Source organism: Ursus americanus, chromosome 5 (assembly GCF_024610735.1).
Source record: "Ursus americanus isolate L20-20 chromosome 5, mUrsAme1.1.p, whole genome shotgun sequence".
NCBI classification, from domain to species: Eukaryota; Metazoa; Chordata; class Mammalia; order Carnivora; family Ursidae; genus Ursus; species Ursus americanus.
Genome location: NC_142131.1, coordinates 76,747,691 through 76,766,654, shown reverse-complemented (window position 1 = coordinate 76,766,654; position 18,964 = coordinate 76,747,691). Strand labels below are relative to the sequence as shown.

The 18,964-nt window shown below is 52.5% G+C and overlaps 1 protein-coding gene across 1 annotated transcript in view; it reads left to right on the top strand.

Moving 5' to 3' along the window:
* ADAMTS2 (ADAM metallopeptidase with thrombospondin type 1 motif 2) overlaps positions 1–18,964 on the top strand; it is a 222,383-nt gene that overhangs the window by 122,137 nt on the left and 81,282 nt on the right. Inside the window, exon 4 of the mRNA XM_045794972.2 lies at positions 8,022–8,224. Within this exon, the coding sequence (XP_045650928.2) occupies positions 8,022–8,224 (203 nt within the window). The remainder of the gene's footprint in view (positions 1–8,021; positions 8,225–18,964) is intronic.

Sequence of the window (18,964 nt, the reverse complement as noted above, 5' to 3'; positions counted from 1 at the left end):
CCCTTTTCTATCTTTATGAAGCTTCTGTTGTATGGATGATAAACCTCCAGTCTGGTCCTCTACTGTTCTTGACTTTTTCCTGATTATTCAAGTCTCTTTGTCTCGTTGTTTTACCGGCCGGGGGATCTCTCAACTTTATCTTCCCAGTCCTTCCACGGAGTTTATCATTTCTGCTGAAATGGTTTTAATCTCAAAGGACGCTTTCTATTGTTCCCGTCCTGTCCTTGTTGAACAGATATAATACCTTCTCCTAGCTCTCTTCTCAGAACTTAGTGATGGTAGGTCTCCCCTCAGCTTCCTGTACGGTCTCTTTTTCCTCCACTTTGCTCCTGTTGAGTTGTTTGCTTTGTCTTGGCCTCCATCGGCCACGTCTGGGCTTTCCCAGGAGAGCTGGTGATCCCTGGCTGTCAGTTCATGTGTAAGGTTGGGCAACAAAAGAAGTGAGTGGGAGCTCGTTGCATGTAGGCAGGGCGAACCATGGACTGAGATACTAGCTTTTTGTCTTTGGTTGACCAGATTCCCTAGAGCAGACCCCTCCCGATGTCCTGCTTGGGGTGGGGGGAGGCCTAACCTCTAGCATTCTGGGGGTGAATTATGGAAGGGAGCTAGTGCCTCCACATTGATTTAGTCCTCCTGGTTTTAGTTTGGTGCCTCTGCTTTCAGCCACACGTGGTGCCTGCAGCCCAGAGAACTTCTTTTCCACCTTTCGGAGAGAGAATGCGCTTCCAGACCAATGCCAGTGTTAGTTATCAGGGCTGTTCCTGGGGCGCGGTGTACGGGCAGGGGATTTGGCATCTGCCACCAACTAGTCCTACTTATTTCAATCTGCCCTTCACTCCCACGTCCAGAAGCGTTTGGTGCCTGTGGCGAATTTTATGACGCAGACTGGGAGAGTCTCTGGGTTCTCCTCATTGCCAGCTTGGGATTCAACTTTCTCAGATATACGAAGTCCATTACTACGAGACCATCTGCTTTCCAGCCTCCAACAGTTCTGTTAGTATTTCCTCAGCTGCTGTCCTTGTCCTTGTAGCCCTGTGATTGAAAAAAAAAATCACTTTACCAAAGTTGTAATGGGGTTCCAGGAAGAAGACAAATTGGATGCATGTGTTCAATCTCTCATCTTACCCAGAAGTCCCTCCTATGCTTGGATCTGTGTTGGGACTTTGTATTCAGTACCATTTTTTTTTTTAAGATTTTTGTGTATTTGAGAGAGAGACAGAGAGAGCACGAGCGGGGGAGGGGGGCAGAGGGAGAGGGTGAAGCAGACTCCCCCCTGAGCAGGGAGACTAATGCAGGACTCGATCCCAGGACCCTGAGATCATGCCTTGGGCCAAAGGAAGACACTTAACCAACTGAGTCACCCAGGCGTCGCATGTATTCAGTACCACTGATCTGTCTCTCCTAACACCAGTGTCACTATGTACTAACATGTTTTGTAATATTAAACATGTTAATATATTACACATACAAATAGTGTAAATGTATTTTGTAATATGTTCAGTTAATTTGAAAGATAAGTACCTCCCCGTTACTATTATTTTTCAAGATCTTCCAGATTTTTCTGGCTATTCTCTCATATATAGTCTTCTAGTTACATCTTAGAGTTATGTTGTTGGGTTTTCATAATTCCTTGATGGAGATCATGTTGACTTTGTAGGTTGATTTGGAGGTGGATCACCTTGGTTATTTTGTTGGGTTTTTGTAATTCTTTGATGGAGATTGCACTAAGTTTGTACACAGATTTGGAGGAGAATCTACTTGCCATCCAGGATCGCATCGTATCTCCATCTATCGAGGTCTTCCTTTGTACTTTTGGGGAGTCGTGGACTATGTCATGCTACTCTTTGTGGTCTTTATACATTCATTCTTTTTCTTCATTCCTAGATATTTCATGGGGTTTGTTGCTCTGGTGGATAAGCCCTTTTCCCCATTCTGTTTCCTAGCTAGAAAGGAAGGTGTTGGGTCTTCGCATGCCCATTGTACATCAGATGGGAAGCGTCTCTTCCTTGTAGTCTTGGTAAAACTGTCTTGTAAAACCTTCTAGGCTTTTCTTTGACTGCTTTCTCAATTTCCTCTGAGGTTTATTCCGGTGTCCTAAACTGAGCCAGTGATTGGAATTTCTATCCTTCATGTAGTCTAGGCTTATATAAGACTGTATCTTTAATTTCTGGTGTTTGGTCTGGTCTGGTCTCTTCTTTTTTTTTCTGATTTTATCTCGTGGTGGTGACCGTGGACTTGATTTTTGAGTTTTCTTGCTGTCCTAATACATAGTCACATTTGGGACTTGTCCCGTGTGTGCTTGGAAAGGGCACGTTTTCAGGTTGCTGGGTTTAAGCACTAGGCGGTCTCCGTCATGCAGTTCCCCGACAGCCCTACCTCGTGTTTAATCTAATTCATCCCTTGTTTTCTGAAGTAAATGCATAAAAATGCACACAGAACTGTGGTTTGTCTCTTTTTTCCTTAGGAAAGAGGTCGAAGCATTGTTAGGTGCATAAAGTTTTGTATCTTTTTTTTATTTTAATGTTTTTTTATTATATTATGTTAGTCACTGTACAGTTCATCCCTGGTTTCTGATGTAAAGTTCCATGATTCATTAGTTGCATATAACACCCAGTGCGCCATGCAATACGTGCCCTCCTTACTACCCATCACCAGCCTATCCCATTCCCCCACCCCCCTCCCCTCTGAGGCCCTCAGTTTGTTTCTCAGAGTCCATAGTCTCTCATGCTTCATTCCCCCTTCTGATTACCCCCCCTTTCTTTATCCCTTTCTTCTCCTACCGATCTTCCTAGTTCTTATGTTCCATAGATGAGAGAAATCATATGATAATGTTTCGTATCTTTTATATCTTCTCAATGCATTGTGTGTCCGTTTATCCCATCGATGCCTCGGATTATATTTTATCTCAGAAATATCATTAGGCCGGCTTTTGTTGTTGTTGTTGGAAATTGCATGGTACCCCTCTCATTGCCCCCTTCGTCTTAACTCCCCCTGGGTCATTTTATCTTAGCTTTGTCGTGTGTTAAGTAATTTACAGCTGGATTTTTGCGCCAGCTCCTGTCCCTCTACCTGTCACCTCACTTTTGCTCCTGCCCCCTCCCCCCAGTCTGGCCTCCCTGGCCCTGCTGCGCCTGCCTCTCCTTCGAGCCCTGCTGTGGGGCCCTGTGCTCCCTCCCATTGCCTTACTGCCCTGGCTCCTTTCCCTCCCAGCCCTGCCGTGACTTGTCAGGCACTCAGGAAACCGAGGCACACAAGACCCTGTGGCCCCTGTCTTCCAGGGGACCTCTCTCCAAGGCGGGAGAGGCCATTGACACCCAAGCAGATTCACAAATGAGATTAGAACTGCACATGGTGGGGTGTTTTATGACGGAAGAAAACAAGATGCTGTCAGGGAGACGTTGGGGCAGGGGAGAGCCTAGTTTAATTAGGATGAAATACACCTCGTTTCCCTGAGGAGGTGACATTTCAGGTGACACCTGAAGGATGAGGAGGAGCAGGTCCAGTGAGAAATGAGGGGACGATGATTCCATGGGTAGGGGACAGTCTTCCCTTGTCACTGAGAAGTGTGTTCTCAAGGCCCTGTGTGCCCCGTCCCCCGGAGATGTGCAGCCAGCTCTGTGGGGGAGGCAGATGGGGAGCACACGTGTCCCTGAGGCCAGTGCAGGAGGGCTGCGGACCTCCTTCCCTCCGGGCCTTTTGAGGGACTCCTGCTAGGCCTGGTGGGGAGTGCTAACTTTGGGCAGGAGCAGCAGCAGGAAGGGCGGCCCAGGTGAAGAGGTCAGTGTGGCACAGTCCTGGCTGTGGGATTTGGAAACACACAGGTGCCCTTGAACCTACAAAATCAACGCCTCCCACACAATGCTCCTGAGGCCTTTGCAGGCTCAGGACCTGGAGGCCTCACTTCTCCAGGCTAAATGTTTCTATTTCTGCCACTTTCGGTTTCCCCAACCCATCCCTCAGTGCTGGTGACGTGTGGGGACGGCTCTGGGGCCTGTTAACAACGTGGGATTCATGGCCCAGGCTGGGCCCCAGCTCCTCTTTGGCTGTGTGGCTTGTCTAAGTCACTTAATCTTTCTGTTCCTGGTGTTCCTTGATGCTAAAATGGGGACAGAAATGAGGACAGTGAGGAGCCTTCTTCTCGAGGTGGGGATCAGATGGCTGCTGGGACAGCAGAATATTGTCCCCGAGGCCACCCCCAGATTGGGGGGGGGTGCAGGCAGCACCCTGTGCTCCAAGGCCTTTGGATGAGCTCGGCCACTGTGACCCACTGATTCCCTGGAGGACAGGTGCTTTGGGATTCCCTGGATCAATTCTATTTCCCCTTATCCTGCCCTTTCCTTGATTCTCTGGGGCATCCTGCTTGATCCCCTCTGGAGACTTGAAAACTGGGGACAGCTCTTGGAAGCTTCTTGCCTTGTCATCCTCTGCTTGAGACATGAGCAACAGAAGCCCCAGCTGCCATGCAGAAGGGTTCCCCCCAGCACAGGGAATGCCGGGAATAAAATCTCTTTTGTTACCTTTTGGAAAGATGGGGTCCCGCTGCACATGCCCCCAGTCAGGGGGGCCCTGGCCTGCAGGGACCCAGTCTTCTGTCTCTCATGGATCAGCCACCCGTGGGGACCAGCAACTTCTTGTCCGGGAGGCAGTGTAGAGAGGGCAACAGGAGCTAGGCTGGTGTTGTCGTCCCACCTCAGCAGGAGATGGGCTGTGCTGACAGCTTGTTATCCTGGCCTGAAGCAGTAGTGAGGGATGGAGCAAAGGGCGGGGTGAGCTCTGTGTCACTGTGGCTTAGCACACGGGCTGTAGGCGTGCAGGAGCTCCAGGGGGAGGAGGGGAAAGTGGCAAAGAGCCCACCCCCACCCTGAAGGACTGAGAGGAGCACAGGCCCTTAGGCCAGGTGAGCAACCCAATACACATGGACGGGCCCAGAAGGCCAGCATTGGTGTCAGAATTCCTGGGCAGCTGACCCAGGACCAGACAGGAGCTGGAGCTCCTTGCAGCAGGACTTGGCATGAGGGACAGGCCTGCTAGGACCAGGGTGTGGTCAGGGTCTCTGCCTGGCCTGGGCTCCAGGACTAAGCCCATTGTCGGGAAATGGAAGAAACATCCAAGACTGACACGGTGGAAGGAATGTCAGCCTGGCTGCTCGGGTGGCCCTGGGCCTGGGAGCTTGGCAGACCCTGCTGATCTTGGGGCTGCTCCCATGTCCTGCCAGGCCTGAGTAGGGCTGAGGCTTCCAGGGGCTGGACTGCAGGGCAGGGCTGTCACCTGCCCCTCTCCTCATCTGCACTTTGACCTTGGACTTTGGGGCATCCCTACAGGGCTTGGGTCTTGGGGGAAGGTGTTCTAGAACATCATGTCCAAGTCACACCCCCAAATCATCATGATTAAAGGAATACCTGGAACAGTAATAATTATGCTTGGGGTGAAATTGTCATTTCTGTCGCATCTTTAGAACATGTTGGTGTTTTTAATGGACCCGTAACATAAATTGAGCCAAACACCATGCTTGCTTGGCAGAAGCAGCTACAGGATGCGTCCCAGCCAGCTCTGGCCCAGTGGCAGCCCCTTCACCACACCCCCCCCCCCACAGGGAACATTGGGAGTAGGGCACTGCACAGCAGCTCCCAGGATTAGGGCTAGGGGCACACTCCGATGCCTTCAGGGGGCAGGAGGGCAGCGAGAGCAGCAGGCCAGGTGGCCTGGGGACGCGGGCCCAGTGTGTCGTGTCAATCCTCAGCCCAGTGTTACCTGCCCGTCACTTCCCCCTAACCCGGTGACCCGATGTCCTGCTTCCTCAAGAGAAGATGCTATTCTAGATTTTGTTTAACATGAACTCTCCCAATTTTGACACACTGTCAACCAAATAAGTTATTTTTAAAACACCGTGTGGCGCTAATACATGCCTCTGTGGTCTGGTTTTGCCCCAGGGACCACCCATCAGTGACCCCTGGCTTGACAGGGGCAGAGGGGAACGTTTAGCCTCTTCCCCGGGGAAGGGTTTTCTTTTTTTTTTAATGGAAATTACCATTTTTCTGCTTCCCAAGGTGGTTCTGAAGGTGAGCTGTCCCTGCTTGTTGGAAATGCAAAGAAATAAATGTGTAAAAATAGAGTAGCAATTCCTCAAACCCCCTGTCAGGTTTAAGTAGCTGGTGTCTCCTCTGGGAGCAGCACGGATGGCCCTGAATCATCGCCAGGCAGCCCGGCAGAATGAGCAGCTCTGCATGGGCGCTGCCTGCATGCCTGCCCTCCCAGCCCCCGTCCCCGCCCCTGGAGGGGCCCTGTGCGTGTGTGTGTGTGTGTGTGTGTGTGTGTGTGCGCGCACGTGTGCAGGTCAGCGTGCCCCAGGGGATGGCAGGGCTGGAGCAGGGGCCACAGGGAACCCAGGAAGTATGGAAATGCAAGCAGCCACTCAGCCCCTGCCTGACTTAGTCCTTGGTTCTCTCAGAGCCCCCTTCCCCCCCTTTGGTTTCATCTCCTTCACCTTCTTCATCCCCACTTTCCCTCCTTGGTGCCTGTCCCGTGGCCAGATGGCAGCTTTGGGCCTCAAACCTCACAGACAGCAGGTGCAGAGGAGAGAGCTCCTGGCTGAGAGTCAGCCGGGCTGGAGTTCCATTAGTCTTTCTGTCTGTAAAGTGGGGACAGCCGTGTACACCACAGAGGCCCGTTTGTCAGCCCTGGCTGAGGAGACCTGGGCACCGAGTGGTGGGGCGGAGCCGAGGGCAGGCTGCCTCGCCTGACTTTGAGCTGCCACGCTGCCTTCTGAGGCCCTGTTCTGCCTCCAGCATCTGCCATGTGCCCCTGGGACATGGAGAGAGTTCCTGCTCCCGTCTGGAGGAGGCAGCAGACGAGAGGCTTCGGGGACAAGTGAGAATTATTCTGGAAGACTCTTTGTAGAAAGGTGGTGCTTCAGGGGGCATCGACCCCACCTCCAGCTACAAGGGACCACAGGGACTGGACACAACACCCTGGTGGGTGATGGCATGAAGACCTGAGATCCTAGGCCCTTCCCAGGGCTGGTATCTGGGAATGCCAAGGAGAAGCAGGACCCTGGGGTCACGGCCCCAGCATAGACACAGAGACCAGTACAGGGATGCAGGGGGCTTCCAGAAGGCTTTATTAGCAGGCAGGGTGGTCTGGGGCTGCCAGCAGTGACAAAGGTCAGCCTGGTCAGTTCAGCTGCCACCCTGAGAGGTGGGGGCAGGGAAGGGCTGGGAGCCTGAGCTCTGGTCCAGAGTGGGCTCCAGGTCCAGGGATGAAGGAGGAGAGAGCCGAGGCAGACACTGCAGCTGTGCAGACAGTGAGATGACCTTCTGGGGCCCTCGGCTGAGGCCCCTTGGACCCCCTCCCCCACCCCAGGCAGACTGTGGGGAAGCTGTCACTAGAGGGCCCTGGTCCCCTGCACAGTTCAGTCAGGCAGTCACCCATGTGTCCATTTAGTGCCCAGGGGTAGGCACGGCTGTGCCTGGGGGAGGAGTGCCCATGGGAGGTCTCGACCCTGAAGGGGGGTAGGTGGGCCTGGCCCACAGATGAGGGGCCTTGCTTCAGTGGAGGAAAGTTCCGGGAGGGGAGCTGCCTAAGGACACACCACCAGGGCTGGGCCTCAGTCTCCCTAGTTATAATGTGGTGGCCACACCGGGGAGGCCAGCCCTTTGGCACCTGGGCAGCTCTTCTCGGACATTCAAATGTGTGAGTGAGTGAAAAAAGCTGGTTCTGGCTCTGCCCGCTCCTGGCGGCATGATCTCAGCCTCTCCATTCATTGCTGGGTGCCAGGCCCGGGCTCAGTGATGGCCGTGGACTTGGTTTGCATGCTTCTGGGTCTGAGCCCACTTGGCATGCACTCTGCCCTCCCAGAATCTCAGTTCATTCTGTAAAATGGGGACCGTGTGGGTACTGTATGAGTTTTCACCAAGGTGATGGCCAGGCTGGTGCCAGGTTGCACCCAGGTGGGGTTTTGCCCTGTTTGGATGTCCCTGGGGAGCCTGGGCTGCTACTGCAGACTGTGTCCTCTGTCCTTCCAGGGGCCCCGCCGGGCAGCCTGGATAACCTCAGCCGCGCCCTGGGTGTCCTGGAGGAGCGTGTCAATGGCTCAAGGAGCAGGGCGCGAAGGCATGCCACCGACGGCGACTACAACATCGAGGTCCTGCTGGGCGTGGACGACTCTGTGGTCCAGTTCCACGGGAAGGAGCACGTGCAGAAGTACCTGCTCACGCTCATGAACATTGTAAGTGGGGGCCGGTAGCAGGGGTGGAGTGGGGCGGCTGACAGAGGTAACCAAGTCCACGCGCAAGACCCGCCGGGGCCCCCGTGGAGGGGCAGGTCAGGGGCAGGAGGATGGGCGTGAGCTGATGGCTGGGACGAGACACCCCTGCCTGTCTGTCCACCTTCTTCTCCGCTGGTCTTAGGTGAGTCATCGACCTTCTGGAATTCAGCCCTCTCATGGGCAGAGTGTGGCCGAAGTCCATTAGGTTTGCAGAGCGTGTTCTGTTTTGGAGAGTGTTGTCACACTTAATCTCATCTCGTTTCTGAAAAGTACCTTTATTGTAATCATAATCAAACAACCATGATGCCTGCCGTCATGAGTGACCAGGTGCCAGGCCCACGCCGGGCATCATCGTAGGCAGTCTTTGCACTAACTCTGTGAGACTGGTAATGTAACCTCTCGCCAGCCTTGAAAACGTGCGCTCTTCCCCCAGCATCACCCTGCCTTCCAGCCCAGCTGAGGGTCCTGCTGAAGGAGAACTGTTCTCTGTAGTCACACCAGCTCTTCTGATGCCAGATGTGTGGGTTTTCCTCACCGACACTAACTTCCCAGAGTTAGCACGGACCCCACGGGGCAAGACCAGCCCCACTTCAGACACCCCTCACAAGTCCTGCGTCGTCACCCGTTTGACCTGGTCGGAAGACTCCCCAGCCATAAATCAAGTGTTCCCCTCCTCAGGTTCACATGTCTGCCGGCACAGCTCACAGAACTCAGGAAAACCCTCCTTACGATCTCTGGTATATTCTGAAGGATGCAAGTCCAGAACAGTCAAATGGCAGAGACGCATGGGGCAGGGCAGGTGGGAAGGCGTTCAGAGCTTCCCTGCCCTCTTCGGGCACACTAGCCTCCCAGCGCCTCGGTGTGCTCACCCACCTGGAAGCTTGCAGAACTCCACAGTTTGGGGTTTTATGGAGTTTTTCTTGGCTGTGGGTGATTGAACTCAATCCCCAGCTCCTCTTTCTCCCTAGACGCCTGGGGCGGGGGCGGGGAGCAGTGCTGGAAGTTCCAACCTTCTGATCACCGGGTGGGTTCCTCTGGCAGCCAGCCCCCATCCTGAAGCTATCTAGAGCCCAGCAAGAGTCACCACATCACATGAACTCGGGTACAGTCGAAAGGGCTGCTCCTGTCACCCCTGTCCCTTGGACATTTACAGGGTTTAGGGGGTCTGTGTCAGGAACAGGGGGAGGGGGCGGGCAGAGACCAGTATGTATCTATTATTATGTCACACTTGGGTTGACTCCTGGACCCACCATGACCTGGTGTGGAGGGTCCCTCTGTCACACATGCCCCGTGCTGCATGAGCCAGGAGGAGGAAGTCTCGAACTTTCTCTTGGTTTTGCCGGAGAGTAAACTTCAGTTTATTCATGTACGCCCTCAAGCTCCACTGGACCCCAACTTCGGATTGTAGGATGGTTTGGTTAGCTTCTTGAAAAGCCTGAGAAATGCAAACATTCTTAAGTTGAAACATAGTTTATCATAGCAAAAAAAGGATTTTAGGAGATAAATTGGAGGAGCTGAGGAAAAGTAATTGGGGCAAGTCTTTTTTCCCTGTGGCATCCAGCAAGCGTTTATTGGACGCATGCTTGTCCCAGAGCATGGCATTCAGTCTGGGGCCCAGGGAGGAGGGGGGATGTCTGCCCCTCTAACCTGAGCTCCCCCTCCCAGTGTGGCGGGGGAGATGAGGCACCCTGCCTGAGCGTGCGTTGCCCTGACAATTAATATTCTGTAAGGCTCTGTGTCCTCCTTCAGGGCCGTGCACACCCTGAAGAGAGTCCCAGGAGCTGATGGAAGTCACACCCCCTTTGGTGGTCTTGGGGAGGAGGGAGACTGAGGAATCGTGAGTACATGAGATAAAGGATGACCTCCCAGAGCAACGTTGTCCAACAAAACCTTCTGCGCTGTCCGACGCAGAAGCCAGCCCTCGAGCACTTGAAACGTGGCTGGCATGATGGGAGAACTGAATTTTTATCTCATTTTATTTTCAAGGGAGTTTTACAATTTTAATTAAATAGTTTTTTGACTGTGGTAAACTATGAGTAAAGTTGACCCCCTTCACCGTTTTCAGGCATACAGTTCAGTGGCGTGAACTACTGTCGTGCAACCATCACCACCGTCCATCCCCTGCCGTCTTTCATCTTGCAGAGCAGAAACTGTCCCCATTAAACACTAACCCTCTCCACCCCCTCCTCCAGCCCCCGGCAACCACCATTCTACTTTCTGTCTCTGTGATTGTGACTACTCTAGGCACCTCATCTAAGACAACTGTTTGTCTTTTTGCGACTGGCTTATTTCACTTAGCATAATGTCCTCAAGGTTCATCACTGCCATGGCGCGTGCCAGAATGCCCTTCTGTTTAGAGCTGAAGCATAGCCCGTTATGTGTCTCTACCGTGTTGTGTTTCTTCATTCCCCCGTCAAGGGGCACTGGGTTTGCTTCCACTTCTTGGTTATTGTGAATAATGTGGCTTTGCACACGGGTGTACAAATACCTCTTCATGTCCCTGCTCTCGGTTCTTTCGGGTATATACCCAGGAGTGGAACTTCAGGACTATAGGGCAGTTCTATTTTTTTATTTTTTGAGGAATCTCCATACTGTTTCCACAGCGGCCACACGATTTTGCATTCCCTCCCAGCAGGGCCTGAGGTTCCAGTTTCTCCACATCATCACCAATACTTGTTATTTTGGATGGTAGCCATTCAGTGGGTAATTGAATTTCTTTGTAATTAATTTACATTTGGATTTAGATCACCATTGTGACCAGTGGCTACCGTCTTGTGGCCTTGAGACCCTAGGGTGCTGGCTTGCTTGGAGCTGCAGCTGGAGCCCCGAGTGGCCCTGGAAGGCCTGGCCAGGGCAGGTCTCCCTCCCTCCGTAAGTACACAGCTGGTTATGGGGCTTCCCAGCCCAGAGCCAAGCCAGCAACGTGGAGGACAGATGTGGCGGCAGCTGGCCCAGACTGTGCTCCAAGTGAGGCATTTGGTCAGCTGTGAGGTCGTCCGGGGCCAGGGTGGAAACGCTTTCAGCTTCTGAGGCTTGGGGATCAGCCCTGGATGGACACAGCGTATCCCCTGAGGAAGACCATAAAGGTCCTGGGAGGAGGGTCTGGTGGGGGTTCTGATGGCAGGGACCCAGGGAATGCAGGCTCTGAGGAGGAGCAGAGGCCAAGGTGGGCAGGAGGCAGGTGTGGTTGGACCCTAGCAGCTCACAGCTAGGCTGGTTTCCCTCATCGTTCAGGGTGATTCTGCCTGTAGGGTTTCCCTTTGGGGTCTCTTTGTGGCAGAGTCTGGGCTGGGATGTGTGGGTCCTGGTGTGACATAGACATTTCAGGTTCCTTGGATGTCTCCCTTGCACCTAATCTGGGGCTGTGTGGCTAGTTTTACCTAGTGGCCTCCGTGTAAGGAAGTGATGTGTGTCACCTCTTGGCCAAGGCAGTTAAGAGCCAGTGTGTCCCTCCCTCTTGTCTTTCCCTAACACAGTGATCTTGGGAGCCATACATTCCAGTAGGTGGAGGTACAAAATGGGGCAGGACCATTCAGCCTGCATTGGACTGTGACGTGTATAAGGAAACACATACCAGCTTTATTGTGTTAAGCTCCTGATGAGGTGGAGACTTTGTTATGCAGCATAGCTCATCCTGTGCTGATTAATACACCTGGCACCTGACGATTCAGTCAACAAATGTTCTTTGGGCATCTTCTATATGTCAGGCAAGGGGTATAGCTGTGAGCAAGACAGGACATAGCCATAGCTTGCATTCTGGCCAGGGGCACAGATAATATTCAAGTGAAAAGCAAAAGAGATAATTTCAGATAAAGATAATGAAAGAAATAAAATAGTGAGGTGGAGAAGGGAGAAAGGCTGGGAAAGGTGGGCCACTTTATACAGGTGGTCAGCAAGGACATGCACAGAAATTAACATTGGAACTAAGACTTGACTGATAGTGGATTACTGTGGGAAGGGTCAGAATAGTTTTCAGAGGAAACAGGTGGTGCAAAGGCCCTGAGGCAGGAATGAGGTTAGCACATTCGAAAGTGTGAGAAAAGGCTATTTGGGGAACAAGGGGCCCAGGTAGGAAGGGAAGTTTCCAGTGAGCAGGGCCAGTCACTGGATGTGGAGAGGGACTTGGATGTGACCATAAGGGCAGTGGGAAATCGTTAGAGGTGCCACTTCCTTCCTGCATTTATGGGCAAGACATTTTATTCCCTTTTTTTTCATAGGGAAATGGGAATTAATCAATCTGTCCCTCTTTCCATCTTGGACTCTCTGGAAGGTGACAAGAGTTGGAAATGTTTGCTGAGCATCCCAAGAGCCACCTGGGTGCAGAAAAGGTCTCATGGCGTTCAGACTCCCCACCCTCACCAACCCATTCCAGCACCTCCTGGCAGGTTCTATTTCCTACTTTTCCTCCCTAAATCTAGAAAATAACATTCTTCATTTATTAAAAGATGCTGTATCTAACACAGACAACATATTATTTATGATGGAAAATTAGAATATATTCCTATAGGTATGTGAATATTTTCTCCTACTACCACATTTTAATGGTGGCATCACATTGAATCACATGGCATACTTTTTATGTAACTGATTATTGATATGACATATTCATATAACAAAATTAATTTCTCTATTAGAGGTCAAATCGGCCACTAAGCTGTAGTGAACATCCTTACAGCTAAATCTATCACTTGTCCTTTACTACTGTTCCTTAAACTGTGTCCCTAAAAGTGTAGTGCCTGGTCAACAGATATGTGCATTCTAAAGCTTTCTCTGCTGGAATGTTCTCTGTTAGGGTTTCACCTATTCACACTCCATTGAGCAAATGCCTGTTTCCCCTCCTCCTCATACCACTGAATCCTTTTCACCTATGGTAATTTGAAAGCTATAGCTGGGATATGCTTTTTGTCATTAAGTTGTATTTATTTTATGGTAATGAGGTTGCGTTTGTTAAAAAAAAAAAAAAATATATATATATATATATATATATATATACTTTAAAACAGCAATCATCTTCCATGTTTAGGATGGGCCTATCTATGTCCTTTATTCTCTTGGGATATTAGTTTCTTTCTTGTTAATTTGAAGAATCTTTATATTAGAATAGGCTAAATTTTTTCTTTGTCATGTGGGTGGGAAATATTATCCACGGTTTGGTTCTTTGCCCTTTGTTTTGTTTGGGGGCAGTTTGTGATGGTTTATGTTTTTGTGTATAGTGGTGTCCTGAGATCTTTCTCTCCTCGGCTTTTCCCTTGGGTGCTGTGTTTGGTACTTCATGTCCTCCCCCAGCAGTTAATTTTCTGGAGTTTCACTCCGGTTCCCCTGGCAGACTCCCATGGCTTGTTGTCAGCAGCATCATTTCCCAAACCCATGGCCTTGCACTGACCACCTGGCCTTTCTTACTGAGTTCAGCCACAGCAGCCCTATACCCAGTCCTATTATCAAACCCCTGGGGCCCAGGGCAAACTGAAGGTAAGGGCCCTGGTCACTGGTCCATGAACTCGGGAACACAAGCCCTGCACTGAGACCCCGCAGCCCAGCCTGGCCATCCCCAGATACCTGATGTGGTCTGTGCATCCTGCCTCAGGGCCCCATTCTCCATGGCCCTCCTGCTTGTCCAGAGGCTCAGCCCAAAGCTACACCCACTCTCGGCTTTCTGCCCAGGTGAAGAAGGCTGTGCCTAAGAGGGCGCTAGGGCCTTCTGAGCATTGGGGACAGGCTTTGGGCAGTGACCTCATTCTCTGGGGCCCTCACACTGGTTTTTAGCTCTCAAATGCCAGAGCCTCAAAGATTGCCAGCAAACCCGGGATTAGGCCCCGTCCCCTTGGCCCTGGGGTCCTTAGTCTGGTCAGAGAGGCTGGGAAGCCCATCTGAGAGCCTCTATCCACTGCTCAAGGGAGGAAGGGTCTCCCTGCTAGCGCTGGGAGGGCTGTGAGAGCAGAACTAGGAGCTGTGGCCAGGTAGGTGGCCTGTCTAGCCACGCTGGCTCCTCAGGCCCCATTCCCGCACTGCTGCTGGGCCCCACCTGGGCTCCCTGCTTCAATGTGGCTCTCAACGGCTGGCCTCCCTCCTCTGTCATTCCATTCCTGCTCCTGCTCCTGCTCCTGCCTGCCTTCAACCCTGGCTCATGCTATGGCCTCCACTGGACCCAGCTCTGGGAATGAGGAGGCTCCCTCTGCCCAGGACTCCCCTCTTTCACAGGCTCTCAGTGCACTGGGAACTGCTGTTCCGTTTGACCCTTTCTCCTTAGAAATGTGTTCCATGCTGTGCCTGATGCTCCCAGGCTGGGCTGCGGTCAACACGCCTGAACACACCTGCTGGTATATTGGGGCATAACCACATTTTCACAGACCTGCTTTGCCAGCCCCTGAGCTAGTCTGTGCTTCCAAACTTGGTGCTGTGGCCGTGTGTGTCTGGAGGCCCCAGGAGCCGAGCTAGGATGCAGCCTCCCTGTTCATGGCCCCTCCAGTTACCTTGCCAGGCACAGATGGTGGCTGTTCTCCTGGCTCAGGTGACGAATACCTTATGGGAAGACTAGAGCCTTGATTAAAGGAACATGTTCACACGTGCATTTTGAAAAGTGAAATTCGTGCCAAGACTTCAAGAAATCTACAATTTGGGCCCCAAACTGGTGTTGCTTATGTGGGCTTATAGCCTTTAGCTGAAGCACTAACTAATCCTGCTCTTCCCTGAGAAACCAAAGGCCTTTGTGTGTTACTTGGGATCTCAGTAGCCACAAAGAGAACTGCCTAGGGAGCTGCTGGTCCCATTGCCCTCCTTGCAGGTGTGAGGCAGACTATCGCGGTGGGCGATGGCCTGCCCCAGAAGGTGGCCCACGATCCTCTCTTTGCCTCTGATAACGTCCGCCAGAGGCCACAGAGACCACCGAGGCCATTGAGGCCACCACGGTGTGCCCCAGAAGTGCCACTCCTTTTGGATGGCAAACATTTTAAAACATCAATTTTATATGAAACCAGCCTTGGGCATGTTACTGAATTAAAGCAAAATGCACAGAACTTTTCAAGATAAACAGAGATTCTAAAGTAAGTTTCCCAAAACTACAGCCCAAGGGCCAAATCTGGCCCATCATCCTTTTTTTAAAATAAAGTTTTGGGATCCAGCCCACACCCACTCATTTATGAATAGTCTGTGGCTGCTTTTGGGCCATCACAGCAGAGTAGCCGGGACAGAGACATGTGGTCCATAGCACTGAACACGGTCACTTCCTGGTGCTGAGGAAATATTTGTTATCCGGCTCTAAAGAAATCTCCCGCATGCTCTGAGCTCACCTTGAGTTGTGGCCCCAGTGCTCTAGAGGTTGCATTCACGTCCCACTGTGTGTCTGTACTAGTGAAGTGACTGGTATAGAATGAGGACCAGCTTTGGAGCCAGAAACGGCTACATCTTAGTCCTGGCTTTTACATACCTGGCAAAGTTCCCACCTTGCCCTGCGCTTGGTTTCTTCATCTTTATACCTTCCACAGACTCTGAGAACCCCTAAAGGCTTGCATAGTCCCCAGGAGACTAGGCTCCCCTCACCCTTTTCAGCCCACCAGTCCTCTGCAGCTGGAGCAGCCTTTTCCTGCAGGCCACCATCAGGGACCTCGCCCTTGAGCTGAGTAAGCTCCACCCTCTCCTAGCTCAGACCTCCGTCCACCCCCACCCCGACCCTAGCCTTGCCAGCTCAGTGGACCTGTGAGGTCACTTTGGGGATTCTTTCAAAAGCAATGAAATGAGCTGGTCCTAAGAATCATTTTAAAACAGTAGAGTAGGAAGAGCAGATTTCTGGACAGACAGAGCTGTCTCTCCCAGCTGTGTTAACTGCTTGTGTTCCGGAAGAATTCCTGAGCCCCCAGATCATCTCTTCTGCGGAGGGCAGATACGCTCCTTAGGCCTACAGAGAATTGTGCTCTGCAGAGGCTTCTGAGCTTTACAAGTAGAGGCCATACCCTTTGACACCCCTAGCATGGGGACAGGCCTCTGTACAGTATGTTCTTAAACAAGTTTTGTTGAATGAATGATTTCTGTCTGTGCCAGGATTCCGATATTTTTCCTCTTTTCTTTTCTAATTTAATCCAGAAATTGGCCTGGGTTTACCAAAGCCCTGCCAGGGTTTGCAAATAATCAGAGGCATACAGGCTCCATTTCTCACCAACTTCCAAGAATGTTGGGGCCGTGTGGTGATGGTGGGGAAGGCCTTGGCAGGACCGAAATGTTTTCTGCTGGTCCCCCAGGGGGACAGGGGAGGGGGGCGGTGTCATCTCGTGAACTGGCCCTGGAATTACAAACTAGCCAGGGCGAAGGCGCTGCCCCCAGTCCCCGTTCGCATGTCTCTGGCTCTGGTTCCTGGGAAAGAGAAAACCATGTCTGGAACCGGACGCTGAAACTGGCTTCCCGTAAGTTGAAGGGAAGTGAGCAGGGCTCTCCGGCACGGGGCGGGGGCGGGGGGGGCACGTTTGGGGTTGGGCCTGGCCAGAGCACGAGTGGGAGAACAGGGAGCAGAAGTTCCCATCATGGCACGGCAGCTGCCCCAGGCCCCGGGCTGTGCTGGCACTGTGGGCAATAGCGGGGCATCTTCACACGTGTCCCATTGGCCTGAGAACACGGCCCCGTGTGCTGCCAAGGAGATACAGCCATCAGGGCCGGCGGTGTGTGCATGAGGCAGATAGAATGCTTGAGATGGGGCCACACTCTCCTATGCTGACAGGCGCCAGGCAGGAGGCATAAGCCCGGGTAAAGGTGGCTGTGGGCAGTAGGGAGTGGTGGGGACTGGGGTGACAGGAGAGGCCACACCCCTGGAGGTCCCCTCCTTGGTCCTGAGCACTAGTGGTCACAGAGGAAGAAGTGGACCCACTGTTGCCAGCTCTTCTGTTTTTTCATGAGAAACTGGAAATCCAACTTTTATGGGAAATTTAATTATTTTTCAATGTCAGCAACAAATTGAAATTAAGACCTCACATTGTACAAGTGAATCAGAACACGACCGCAGGACAAGTCTGGCCAGTCAGCTGGTGGATGGTTCCTTCTGGCCTAGAAGAAAGGAGGCAACTGCCTGCCCTGCTGTGTCCGTGATAGGGGATAATTAATGCTACCTCCCAGGGCTGGCGTGAGCGTGACTCGAGTTAAACACCAGAAAAGTGCTTCGCAGCATGCTGGGCCCGTGGAGAGCATCCTGTGGACGTGAGCCATTCCTGGCTATGTGTTTGTGCATTGGGCACTCTCTGAACCCCTGGCCTAAGTCGGGCCCCATTCTGGGCACTGGGGTATAGAAGCGAGCTGTCATGTCCCTGTGCTGAGAGAGTTTGGAACGTGAGAGGGCTGGGGAGCAAGGAAAGGAAGAGTAATGACACCGTGGTTAATGTAAGTGCTGATTGTGCAAATTGAGGGCATTCTGAGGTCACAGGGAAGAGCGCCTCAGACGAGGGCCACTTGAGCTGCCCCAGAGCAGAGGCAGGGGTTAACGAGGAGGGGAGCCTGGTGCGTGCAGGTGTTGCTGAAGGTGATAGAACAGCATGTGCAAAGGCCCAGTGGCATCACCGCATCACAGTATGAGGTTGGGCCCTGCCGGGGTGTAGGGTGCTGGAGTGAAGCAGGAGATGAGGTTGGCAAAGCCTTTTGTGTCGGGCTGAGGGGCACCCAAGAGGGTTGATGCTTGGGGTCCCCTGCCATACTATGACAGGGAAGTGATGAGGTTTGTTTGGGGTCTAAAAAGAGAAACTTCTCTCTTTAAGAGTGTGGGACTCATGCTTTCTGTTATCAGAAACTCCTCCCCCCACAGCCTGGGGAGACTGAGGTTTTATGCTTGGCAGCCCCATGTGAGGAGGCACTAAGCTGACGTGTCCACGTTGTCCCGGTGGCTCCATGAGTTCCCTCTCCTGGGTAAGCTCAGCGAGGCTCAGAGAGGTTGAGTGGTGCAGCTAGGGCATGGCAGATGGGATTCACATGCGTGGGGGAAGATGGGCCCTCCCTGGGGACCTGGCCCAGGTGCCTGTCCCCTCCCTGCTGTTGTGGCCTAAAGAGCGAGCGCTCCCAGATCCTTGAGGAAGAGCCAAGGCATGTTCTCACCTTGGCTCTTGGATCTCCCAGCAGCGTTTGACATCACTTGCCCTTGCCCCAGATCGTTTTCCATCGACTTCTGTGCCTCTCCTGGTTTTTCCTCTGGCTTTTCTATCTATTGTGCCTTCCTGTTCTCTCTAAGATTTGCTCGCTCACTCATTCACCCATCCAGTGGCTGTTTACAGAGCACCTGCCTGTGCCAGACTTAGCTGGAATGTGCTGCTGAGGAAGCCTGGTGTTTGTGTGTGTGTGTGTGGGGGGGCGTCCTGCCTGCACAGAGCTCACATTGCAGTGGGGGCGGGATAGACAATAGGACAGTAGACACCTCCCCCCGCTGCAGTGATGATCACGTAGGTGGAGAAAGTTCCAGTGGGGGGGTACCATGCTACCTCTTCTTCCCTGAAGCGTGTGGCACCCCACCCCACCCCCAGGATTCTCCCTGACCTCCCTCCCCTCTCCAGGAGGCCAGCTGACAGGTGATGTGGAAATCTGGGAGCAGCTTGCCCTTGGCCTCACTGGGGGAGCTGATGGTTGTCAACGCAGGAGTTAGAGTCCTCGTGGACAAGGAGGGCCAGGCATCGTCACTCCTTGGTGACAGCTAGAGGCAGCTGCGGACCTTGTCTCTGCAGACTCCAGCAAGGAGGTGAC